Source organism: Danio rerio, chromosome 25 (assembly GCF_049306965.1).
Source record: "Danio rerio strain Tuebingen ecotype United States chromosome 25, GRCz12tu, whole genome shotgun sequence".
In the NCBI taxonomy this organism is placed as follows: Eukaryota; Metazoa; Chordata; class Actinopteri; order Cypriniformes; family Danionidae; genus Danio; species Danio rerio.
In genome coordinates this window covers 1,847,501-1,860,554 of record NC_133200.1, presented here as the reverse complement: position 1 = coordinate 1,860,554, position 13,054 = coordinate 1,847,501, and the positions used below count along the sequence as shown (strand labels likewise).

Below are 13,054 nucleotides of genomic sequence, written 5' to 3'. Positions count from 1 at the left end.
ATCATATTTTATCTACTTTATTAATTTATCTTTATTATTTATTATTTATTTTTTTATTCATTTTTATTTGCAACTAGTATACTATCATTTTAATATTAATCATTTATAGCTGCACCATCTTTGGTAATATTGATCATATTTCATTCACTTATTTATCATATTTTATGTATGTATTTGTTAATTATTTTTTCATTATTCATTATTTATTGTAATTATTTTTTTTATTTGCAAATAGTTAATAGTTTATAGCTGCACCATCTTTGGTGATATTAATCATATTTTATTTATTTATTTATTATTATATTTTATGTATTTATATAGTTATTTAAAAGTCTTTACTGATTTATTTTTATTATTCATTTGTATTATTTATTATTATTCATTTTCATATTTAACTAGTTCATAATTTATAGCTGGTAATATTAATCATATTTTATTTATTTATTATTATTATTTATGTATTTATACAGATACTTAAAATTCTTTACTGATTTATTTTTATTATTCATTTGTATTATTTATTATTATTCATTTTCATATTTAACTAGTTCATAATTTATAGCTTGTGATGTTAATCATATTTCATTTATTTGTTTAAATATTTTTTATCATATTTAATTTTTTCCTTTATTTTTATATAATATTTTATGCATTTTTCATATGCACAGTGTTTCAAAACATCCAACAGGTCGATTCTCCAAAAACAAAAACAATCATTAAAACTTCAGCGTACCTCAAATGACGCCTCAGCAGCAGCAGTTCCTGAAGTAAAGCGCAATACCCGCTCAGCAGTAAACAGGGTGTGGGTCTGTACGTCAGCAGAAGTTGTGTCGGTGTTGGGATGAAATGCGGCTCATAAATCACACAGTAGTTCTCCTGCATCTGCTGGCGGCTCTGAGAGAAGCAGAACAGGCCATTATTCAACACACACTCTCAGCTGCTCTGTCAAAGTACTGAAAGAACTAATACATTACACTGAGAGGTGTGTGTGCGTGTGTGTGTGTGCGTTTCAGTGTGAGTGTGTGTGTTTGTGCATCTGTTTGTGTATATGTGTGTGTTCGGTTGTGTGCATATGGGTGTGTGTGTGTGTGTGTGTGTGTGTGTGCGCGCGTGTGTGTGTTTAAGTGTGAGTGTGTGTGTGTGCATATATGTGTGTTTGTGTGTCTGTTGGTGTATATGTGTGTGTGTTCGGTTGTGTGCATATGGGTGTTTGTTTGTGTGTGTGTGTGTGTGTGCGTGTATGTATGTGTGTGTGTGTGTGTGTGTATGCGTGTGTGTTTGAGTGAGAGCATGTGTGTGTTTGTGCATATATGTGTGTCTGTGTATATATGTGTGATTGGTTGTGTGCATATGGGTGTTTGTTTGTGTGTGTGTGTGTGTGTGTGTTTACACATGTCGGTGTGTTTGTGTCTGGTTGTGTGCATATTTTTGTGTGTGTGTGTGTGTGTTTGTGTGCTTGTGTTTGTGTTTATGTGTGTGTGTTTTTGCGTATGTGTCTGTGTGTGTCCATTTTTGTGTGTGTGAGTGTGTGCTTGTGTTTGTGCTTATGTGTGTGTGTTTTTGCGTATATGTTTGTGTGTGTGCATTTGTGTGTGTTTGTGTGCTTGTGTTTATGTGTGTGTGTGTTTTTGCGTATGTGTTTGTGTGTGTGCTTGTGTTTATGTGTGTGTTTTTGCGTATGTGTTTGTGTGTGTGCATTTTTGTGTGTGTGAGTGTGTGCTTGTGTTTGTGCTTATGTGTGTGTGTTTTTGCGTATATGTTTGTGTGTGTGCATTTGTGTGTGTGTGTGTTTGTGTGCTTGTGTTTGTGCTTATTTGTGTGTGGTTTTGCGTATGTGTTTGTGTGTGTGCTTGTGTTTGTGTGTGTGTTTTTGCGTATGTGTTTGTGTGTGTGCTTGTGTTTGTGTGTGTGTGTTTTTGCGTATGTGTTTGTGTGTGTGCATTTTTGTGTGTGTGAGTGTGTGCTTGTGTTTGTGCTTATGTGTGTGTGTGTTTTTGCGTATGTGTTTGTGTGTGTGCTTGTGTTTGTGTTTATGTGTGTGTGTTTTTGCGTATGTGTTTGTGTGTGTGCTTGTGTTTGTGCTTATGTGTGTGTGTTTTTGCGTATATGTTTGTGTGTGTGCATTTGTGTGTGTGTGTGTGTGTGTGTTTGTGCTTATGTGTGTGTGTTTTTGCGTATGTGTTTGTGTGTGTGCATTTTTGTGTGTGTGAGTGTGTGCTTGTGTTTGTGCTTATGTGTGTGTGTTTTTGCGTATATGTTTGTGTGTGTGCATTTGTGTGTGTGTGTGTTTGTGTGCTTGTGTTTATCTGTGTGTGTGTTTCTGCGTATGTGTTTGTGTGTGTGTGCTTGTGCTTATGTGTTTTTGTGTATGTGTTTGTGTATGTGCATTGTCGTGTGTGTGTGTGTTTGTGCTTATGTGTTTATGCGTGTGTGTGTTTTTGTGTATGTGAATTTGTGTGAGTGTTTGTGTGTCTGTGCATTTGTGCGTGTGTTTGTGTATATGTATGAGTGTGTATCTATTTTTGCTTGTCTTTGTGCATATGTGTGTATGTGTTTTTGTGTGTCTGTCTCTGTATATGTGTGTGTTTTTATGCATGTTCATGCATGATCATCTGTTGATCTGCAATCATCACAAATCCTGCAGAAGACCAGCATTTCTCACAGAAATCAGTCAAGTTTGGTGAAGGAGAAATCATGGTTTGGGGTCATTCAGTATGGGGGTGTGCGAGAGATCTGCAACATCAACAGCCTGAGGTGTCAAGACATTTGTGCTGCCCATTACATTACACACCACAGAAGAGGGACAATTCTCCAGCAGGATAGCGCTCCTTCTCATACTTCAGCCTCCACATCAAAGCTCCTGAAGGTCAAGCTGCTCCAGGACTGACCTGCTCAGTCACCAGAGGTGAGCATTATTGAGTATGTCAGGGGTAAGATGAAGAAGGAGGTGTTAAAGATGAACACAAAGACTCTTGATGAACTCTGGGAGTCCTGCTGAACGCTTTCTTCTTCATTCCAGATGACTTTATTAATCAGTGATGTGAGTCATGTCAGAGATGTATGGATGCAGTCCTCCAAGCTCATGATGGAGTCAGACACAATATTCATTCTGTCTCCACTGCAGCAGGACTTTATATTCTATACTGGACATTATTGAAGGTTCAGTGATGAGACTTTAGTCTGAGCAGAGTCAGAGCTTACTGTCCTGATCACATCATTAATAATCAAGACATGATCAGATTTTATTGTGCTCAAATAAGCAAAATCTAGAGGCCTTTACCTTTCAGATAAGACACTCCTGACACCAAATCATCAACTAGAAGTTATTACTTGCTGTTCCTCAAACCTGGATAGGCAACAAGACTTTTGTCAGGTAGTGTAAATTACTATTACAGGACCTTTATCTCTGCTCTGTCAACTTTTGATACATAAAATTTAACTCTGCAGTTTAACAAAGAGATTTGCATTGACATTTAATTACGTTGAAATAATATATTATATTAGAAATCATACATGTATACAGGATTAAGTTAGTAAAATAGCAGTAAAAGTACTGGCAGTTTATTACCAGGCTTTTGTACCTTAATTTAAAAACAATATATCACTTAGACTATTAAAAATGACCATAAAAAGTAGATTTTCAACATGAACGTCAATGGATCAAAGTCCCATAATGCAATTTAAAAGCATAAATAAACAAGAAATAAACCAAAATACGTAAAACTGTTATTTTTTTTTTGTTAATTATACAAAAAGATGATGAGGAAGGGTTTAAACTTTGAGTTCAAGTTAAACAAAGGCTATTTTATATTGGTTTTAAAAGCCAACATCTCAACTCGGGAACGGAAAATCAAATCAGACTTCGACGAGAACGTCTGATTCGATCTACAGTTAATTAAATGATGTTAAAGCGTCACTATTTCATCATCTCGTAATCTGAAGGCGGTGAGAGGATCTCAGCAGCCTCATTTGTCAATTGACGCATGTAAAATAGAAAGCACGAACTAACGGATGCTCAAAAAACACACTTATGCAAGAAACCGTTCTAGTCTTGATGGAGTTATTGTGTTTGCATTAGACATACGACGGACATTCGTATTCCCAAGACTAAAAATGACATTAATCTTTCCTCCAGCGCCTTATACAGTTATTGATGTTCGCAAAAGTTACTTTTATTGACATTTAATTACGTTGAAATAATATATTATATTGGAAATCATACATGTTTACAGGATTAAGTTCGTAAAATAGCAGTAAAAGTACTGGCAGTTTATTACCAGGCATTTGTACCTTAATTTACAGACAATATATCACTTAGACTATACAAAATGACCATAAAAAGTAGATTTTCAATATAAAAGTCCCATAATGCAATTTAAAAGCATAAATAAACAAGAAATATTGTTTTTAGTTAATTATACAAAAAAAATTATGACAAAGTGTTTGAACTTTGAGTTCAAGTTGAACAAATGCATATTTAAACTGGATTTAGAAGACAATATTTCAACTCTGTAACGGCAAATCAAATCAAACTTTGTCGAGAACGTCTGATTCGATCTACGGTTAATTAAATGATGTGCAAGCATCACTATTTCATCATCTCGCAATCTGAAGGCGGTGAGAGGATCTCAGCAACCTCTTTTGTCAATTGACGCATGTAAAATAGTAAGCACAAACTAACGCATGCTCTAAAAACACACTTATGCAAGAAACCGTTCTAGTCTTGATGGAGTTATTGTGTTTGCATTAGACGTATGAGGGACATTCGTATTCCCAAGACTAAAAATGACATTAATCTTTCCTCTAGCGCCTTATACAATCGCCATGATTGATGTTCGCAAAGCTTATTACTTCAATTACGCCGTCTAGCTGGGAACAATTTCCCATGATGCAATGAGTCAGTCGCTCTGGTCGTTATTTCTGCCATTACCAAGTACCAGACGACGTCTAATGACATTGATAACATTCTCGTAATCTTCAAGCCGTCCTGAATGAAAGCGAATCCTGTCATCGATGATTGCGCTTCCATGAGGAGTCACCCAATCCGTTGCACATTCTCCACAAAATTGAGCGCCTTGTCGTCATTTATGCAGCAACAGTAGCGCTTCATTTTGACACTGGGTTCAGATCAAGCCATTATCCAGGCCAACTTATAACTAAAAGCTCTCAAACTCATTATAAAACATCTTGACGTGGAAGATTGATTACACCAATGTAATTGTCTTCTTGGCGGACAGTGATCATATTAACTCTGGGAAGCAGAACAATGTGTGCTAAATGTGTCTGAGGGACATTAAAGCCCCCAGGACGCTTATGAAGACTCGTTTTAAACTATCCTCACCTATAAATGTGAAAAAAAAAATCATTGATCAGATAAAATAAACCTCCTGACAAACATTTGACCGTTCCCTTTTCTATAATAGATCACAGGTAAATGTAAAACAGCTCATTTTTCTGACTAATGAAGTCTTGCGTTACGTCACGATGCGATACACCAAACGATTCAGTGAACTGTCCGAATAAAACAAACTGATTCGCGAGTGATTCATTCGCAATTCAGGCATTTCTAATTGTTTATGGTCATAATATCTAAATTTTATCTAAAAATATATGACTAAAAATAATCACTGAAATAATTCTTAGGTTGTAAAATGGCATTTCATAGCATAAGACAAGGATACGAAGCACGAGTGAACTGTCCGAACGAATCAAATTGAATCACAAAACATTTCAGAAGTTCTTGCGAATCTAAAACGCCATCTGGCATCTGTCTGCTAATAAACTGATAGAAATTATTAAATAAATATTAATAAATAAACCATTAGTGAACTGTCCAAGTAAAACGAACAGATTAGCGAGTGATTAGATCTCGTCAGACAATTCTGATTCAAGTCCACAATATTCAAACACATATTCAAATATTTTCTGAAATATACAGCTTAAAATTATCATTAAAACAATGATCATGTCAAGCGTGAATATTCAGCGTCAGACAACGATGTAGTACTGTTGTTTACATGCTAGTATCCCTCACCATATCAGCAAGTTCACCTCAAAACTACGATTAAATCAGTAAATTGTTAGTCTAGTTATCACACAAATATTCATTTACGTTCTTTAGAAAAGCAGGTTAACATAACTAACAACTAACTAGTAACTTACATAATCCCGTTAAGACGTGAGAAACCGCAGCAAACGAAGCACGAGTGAACTGTCCGAATGAATCGAACAGACTAAATGAATCAATCACATTGAACCACAACCAATTTCATCAGTTCGATTAGCTAATAATCTATCAAAACAGCAATTCTGATGCTTATGAAACACAAATTTGTGAAATATATGAGTTAGCAAAATAGTCACGTGTTAGCAACTCAAACTCACACGTTCATCCCACGATCCTTCGGTGAACTCGTAGTTTATTTTGGTCGTTTTTTTGTTTTGTTCCCACAAATTGTTATTTTGGTTTAAATACACATAAAGCATGGTTTAAAGTGGATATAACTATTTAAAATGATAAACATATATAAATACAATTAAGCTGCAAGACCAATGATTCAGTGCGAGTGAACTGCAAATGAATCAAACTGAATCACAGATCATAATTCGGACGTTTTTGCGAATCCGATCCGCCATCTGTCTGATAATAAACTGATGGAAAACATATTAAATACTCATTTTAAAATAAACGATTCAGTGAACTGTCCGGGTAAAGCAAATATATTCGCGTGTGATTCATTCACGTTCATCCCACGATCCGTCCTCAGCTGAGTTCAGTGAACTCTTCATTTATTTGGTCGTTTTTTTTTTGTTCACACAAATCATTATTTTATTCTAAGACACAACATTACAGTACAGTATGGTTTTAAAGAGGATAAAACTATTTAAAATGTTAAACATGTATCAATACTAACAAAGAAGTATCCAATTAGACTGTAAGACGAAATGATTCAGTGCGAGTGAACTGTCTGAATGAGTCAAACTGAATCACAAATCATTTCAGACATTTTTTCGAATCCGATCCGGCATCTGGCATATGTCTGATAATAAACTGATGGAAGAAATATTAAATAATAGTTTAAAAATAACTAAGGACAATGGTTTTCGGGATTTTTCATGGTTTTGTGGCTGAGTATCCTACTTTATTTCTATTTCTAGCTCTTTATTTTGTATCCCAAGTCACTCGTATTTCGTTTATAATGAGCCCACAGCGATGCTCCGAGAGGAAAACATATTGCTGAATACATCTTCTGATATTGGATTCCAGCCTCATATTTTCAGCTGGAGGTGATTTTATTCTGGCCACAGAAAAATGTCAGAAATTCTTCATCGGTGTTTGTGAAACCCAAGAACTGTGTTGACTTTGTCTGATGGACAGTGACTGAACCAGTGTTTATAGTTAGTTTAGTTTAGTTTAGGTTTGATCCCCCTGAGGCGAATATTTATGTCAAGTGGGGTGTTTCACACGTAGCTAAGACAATTAACACACTTAACTCAATAATGTAAATTACTTAACAGCACATACACAAAAATCAATTAAATAAATAATAGGCCTAATTATTACATAAATAAATGATAAAATTAATAAGTGCTTAAATAAATAAATGAAATGTATAAATAAATAAACAGTTAAACAAATAAATAAAACGAATACATAATTAAATAAACTGATAAATAAACAGTTTAACAAAATTAAAACTAATAACAAAAAATATAATAAATAAATAATCAAATAAATAACAGTTAAATAATTAAACAGTACATAAATAAATATATGAATAATTAAATAAATAAATAAACACTTAATCAAATAAACAAAATATATTCAGAAATAAGTAAACAGTTAAATAAACAATTCAATAAATAAATAACAGTTAAATAATTCAATAAATAAATAAATAATAAAATTAAAAATAAAGTAACTAAACTGTAAAGTAAATAAATAGATAAATAACCAGTTAAAAAAAACTAGTTAAATAAATAAAAAATAATAACAAAATAGTATATATATATATATATATATATATAAGTTAATTAAATATATTCATGAACTGTTAGAAAAATTATTAAATCAATACTAAACAGTTAATTACATAAATAAACAGTGAAACAAATAAATAAAATACTTGAATAATTTGAATAATTATTTAAATAAACAGTTAAAAATAAATAAAGTATACACATAATTAAGAAAACAGTTAAATAAATAATTCCATAAATACATAACAGTTAAATAATTAAATAAATAAATAGTTTATTTAAAAATAAAGTAACTAAACTGTTAAATAAACAAATTAAATAACAATGAAAAAAGACACAATAAATAATTGAATAAATAAACAGTTAAATAAAATAAATAACTTCAAATAAAAAATAAAACGAATGAGAAATGAAATTACTATATAAAAAGTTAAATAACTGCACAAAATAAATAAATAACTAAACAGTTAAATAAATAAAAATAATAACAAAAATAAACAAATATATAATAAATAAATAGATAACAGTTAGATAAACAACTGAATAAATAAATAGTTAAATAAATAAATAGGTAAATAAACAGTTAAATAAATAAAATAATAATAAAAATAAACAAATATACAATCATAATAAATAAACAACAATCAAACAAATGATTACATATATAAACTAAACAGTTAAATAAAATAACTACAGTTAAATAAATAAAAAATAATAACATAAACATGTATAATAAATAAATAACAATTAAATAAACAATTAAATAAATAAATAAACAAACAGTTAAATAAAATAAACAAACTAAACAGTTAAATAAAAAATATAACATAAACAAAATAAATAAATAGTTAAATAAATAGTTAAATAAACAACTAAACAGCTAAATGAATGAAAGAATAGAAACATAAAAATAAAAAATATGCATAAAATAAATAAACAAAGGATGGATTCCTCACTGCCAGGCCCCCAAACAAGAGCTTTCTGGATCTCTTTAACTTTATTTTCAGCTCTTTTCTTCAGAAGTCACCCTACACTAGTCTTTGATTTCAATCTGGTTTGCTTTAAGATCACTACAACCTTCACATATAATGAATTTAAGGTGAAATAAAGGAATCTCCACACCTGCAGCGCAAACATTATTAGTGAAGACAAATGAACGAGTCTCTGTTTGTGCTGAAGCAACTCCTGATTAACTGGGTATACAGTAATGGCTATCAGATTAGTGCCTCCTTGATTTACTACTTCAATATACTGTTTGTTTTCCTGGTGGTTTATGTGGCCGAGTTTGCTAATGTTCTTCCAGTAACATTAAAAGAACGAGACCAGATAGCTTTAAGGGTGTATAGTTTAGCATTTTTCTCACCATTTACTCACAGTAAAGTGCTTCTAAACCTTGATGAGTTTCTGTCTTCTGCTGAACACAAAAGAAGATATTTTGAAGAATGTTGGAAAAAAGAAACCCTGAAATCCATAATAGGAAGAAAAGCCAGAGTTCTTACAGAAATCAGTCAAGTTTGGTGAAGGAAAAGCCATGCTTTGGGGTTGCATTCAGTATGGGGGTGTGCAAGAGATCTGCAACATCAACAGCCTGAGGTCTCAAGACATCTGTGCTGCCCATTACATTACAAACCACAGGAGAGGGACAATTCTCCAGCAGGATAGCGCTCCTTCTCATACTTCAGCTCCCACATCAAAGCTCCTGAAAGCAAAGAAGGTCACGCTGCTCCAGGATTGGCCAGCCCAATCACCAGAGGTGAGCATTATTGAGCATGTCTGGGGTAAGATGAAGGAGGAGGTGTTAAAGATGAACACAAATACTCTTGATGAGCTCTGGGATCCTGCTGAAGGCTTTCTTCTTCATTCCAGATGACTTTATTAATCAGTGATGTGAGTCGTGTCAGAGATGTATGGATGCAGTCCTCCAAGCTCATGATGGAGTCAGACACAATATTCATTCTGTCTCCACTGCAGCAGGACTTTATACTCTATACTGGACATTATTGAAGGTTCAGTGATGAGACTTTAGTCTGAGCAGAGTCAGAGCTTACTGTCCTAATCACATCATTATTAATCAAGACATGATCAGATTTTATTGTGCTCAAACAAGCAAAATCTAGAGGCCTTTACCTTTCATAGAGACACTTCTGACACCAAATCATCAACTAGAAGTTAAGATATTATTTACTGTTCCTGAAACTTAGATAGAGAAGACTTTTGTCTTCAGAAATAATGACGAACACAATCACAGAGTACAAACATCTCCTGTATTTCTAGATGGAGTGTTTTTTGCTCTCCTGTAGCGCCTCCTGCTGGCCAACATCATGAACAGCTTCATACAGCTCCTCCAGAGTGAAAGCAGATCTGTTACTAAACAAGATTTCATCTGCACATTTGTATCCTAACCCTTGTGCATTGTTCAGATTGATTCCTGGTTCATTATGTTATGTTAGTATCAACAGTAAAAATGACATATTTGACCTCTTCCCAGCAGGGAAAACCAGCAACAATCAAGAATGCAGGATTATATGCTGTCGTGGCTTTGCAATCAAAACATGTGGTTATAATGGAAGTCAATGGGGCAAAAAAAGCCCCCAACATAACCAAAGGGGAGTCAATTTGCCCGTTTTAGTGTATTGTTGAATCTTTTGAAAGCATTTTCCCCAAAATATGTGACAAAATAAGATTTGTCAGCAAAAATCAACCCATTTGCTGAAACACAAAGAAAGTTGAGGGCAAATTAAGACTTAAAATAACCCCAGAGTGGATGAAAACATCCCCAACAACACACAAGGGTTAAAAAAAACAGCTTAATAAGATAAAAAAATCAACATTATATTCAATTATAAACATCATCCAATGTCATTACAAACTAAATCTCCACAAAAGTTTCATAATTCAGTTTTGCCAAACACAATTTACAAATGTACATCCATCTTCAATATACTGTTAAAGTCAAAATTACTAGCCCCCCTGAATTATTAGACCGCTTGTTTATTTTTTCCCCCAATTTCTGTTTAACAGAGCAGATGTTTTCAACACATTTCTAATCATAATAGTGTTAATAAACTGATTTATTTTGTCTTTGTCATGATGACAGTAAATAATATTAGACTAGATATTCTTCAAGACACTTCTATACAGCTTAAAGTGACATTTAAAGGCTTCACAAGGTTCATTAGGGTAACTAGGCAGGTTAGAGTAATTAGGCAAGTCATGGCTTAAAGGGGCTAATAACAATTAACCTTAAAATAGTGTTTAAAAACTTAAAAACTGCTTTTATTCTAGCCGAAATAAAACAAATAAGACTTTCTTCAGAAGAACAAATATTATCAGACATACTGTGAAAATTTCCTGAATCTGTTCAACATTGTTCGGGAAATATTTAAAAATTATGAAAAATTCAAAGGGGGCTAATAATTCTGACTTCAACTGTAGATATTAAGTGTAAATAAAGCATGACTGAGTCAGTGTGTGTGTGTGTTTCTCAGGTTGTTAAGCTCCAGCTCCAGCGTTTGTATTCTCTCCTCTTTTTCTCTGAGCTCTTCTTTGAGTTTCCTCAGCTCCTCCTGCTGTCTGTAGACCGTCGTCAGCAGCTGAGCAGGAACACACACACACACACACACACACACACAGGAGATTGGAATACAATTAGCATTTCATTGTTAAGATGCAGGACAATATTTGTCAGAAATACAGCTCTTTCAGTGGTTAGCACTGTCGCCAAGATGGTCGCTGGTTCGAGTCCCGGCTGGGTCAGTTGGCGTTTCTGTGTGGAGTTTGCATGTTCTCCCCGCATTCGCGTGGGTTTCCTCCGGGTGCTCCGGTTTCCCCCACAGTGCATGCGGTACAGGTGAATTGGGTAGGCTAAATTGTCCGTAGTGTATGAGTGTGAATGAGTGTGTATGGATGTTTCCCAGAGATGGGTTGCAGCTGGAAGGGCATGAAACATAAGCTGGATAAGTTGGTGGTTCATTCCACTGTGGCAACCCCAGATTAATAAAGAGACTAAGCCGAAAAAAAGAATGAATGTATGAATGAATGAAAGAATAATATAATAAAATAATGATAGAAAGTAATAATGATGACATAAAAAAATAAAAAAATTTAATGAAGTTTCACAAACTAATTTCGAGAGGAGCACGTGATATGATTGACTGCAGCTGGTCACTCATCTACACTCATTGGCTAGCCAATCGGATTGATCCAAACTCACTATAAGTAACCTAGCTAAGATCTACTCCCTTATCTTCGTTTTCCGAAGAAACCCCCCTATCCACCCCTTCTCCTCCTTTCCTCTTTAGCCGAGGGGAGCTCTCGAGAACATCTGACCTCGTACTCCCCTCACATGCTTTATGGACCTGGCGGGAGCCCTGGGCTCAACTATCTCCGAGCTCAGGGTTCTCTCCTTGGGACAGCATGCCAAACCTGCTAACTTGCTAACAAGTTGTCAAACAGTATCTAAGTGTGAACTCTTGAAATAAAGTATATGAACAGACTTTAAAAAATATATGAAAAATAAAAACATGTAAATGAAGAACAAAAATGCTGTGTGAATAAATGTAAAATGTCAATGAAAACTAAAAGTACAACCTCAATTACTAAAATGACAATGTTTTGAAAGAGCAGTAACGCGCACACACACTCACTCATGCACGCTCGCACGAACACACACACGCACGCATGCACGCACAGACACACACATACACACTCACACACAGGGCACTACATATGGCCTGTTTTCATTGAGTGGTACGGATCGGTTTGGTAAGCTTTAAGGGCCATTTTCACTGTCAAAAGGCGTACCGAACCGAAGCGTACAACTTTTTCGGCAACCTTTCGAAAGGGTACCAACCACAAGAAAGGATACCAAAAGGCGGAGCTAGACGCGTAGCTGAACGCTATTGGTTTACAGTGATACGTCATTCGCTTACGCAACAAGCCAGCATGAAAACAAAAAACCCGCTATGTTTGAAAAACACAGCCGAGAGTTTACAGCGGAATTACATATAGATATAATAACGTGTCATGGTCGACCCGGGCTTAAACAAACCTTGTTGTCGTCTTGATGAACAGC

General features: G+C 34.3%; 1 protein-coding gene across 26 annotated transcripts in view; it reads right to left on the bottom strand.

The window, feature by feature from the left end:
• Positions 1-10,016: 10,016 nt before the first annotated feature.
• The window catches only part of coro2bb (coronin, actin binding protein, 2Bb), a 78,043-nt gene continuing 75,005 nt past the window's right edge, over positions 10,017-13,054 (bottom strand). For all 26 annotated transcript variants that reach the window (XR_012400101.1, XR_012400095.1, XR_012400096.1 and 23 more), the window contains one exon: positions 10,017-11,573. Coding sequence is in view for 13 of the 26 variants with exons in the window: in XM_073942588.1 (XP_073798689.1) it covers positions 11,445-11,573 (129 nt within the window). In the remaining 13 variants the exon portion in view is untranslated. The remainder of the gene's footprint in view (positions 11,574-13,054) is intronic.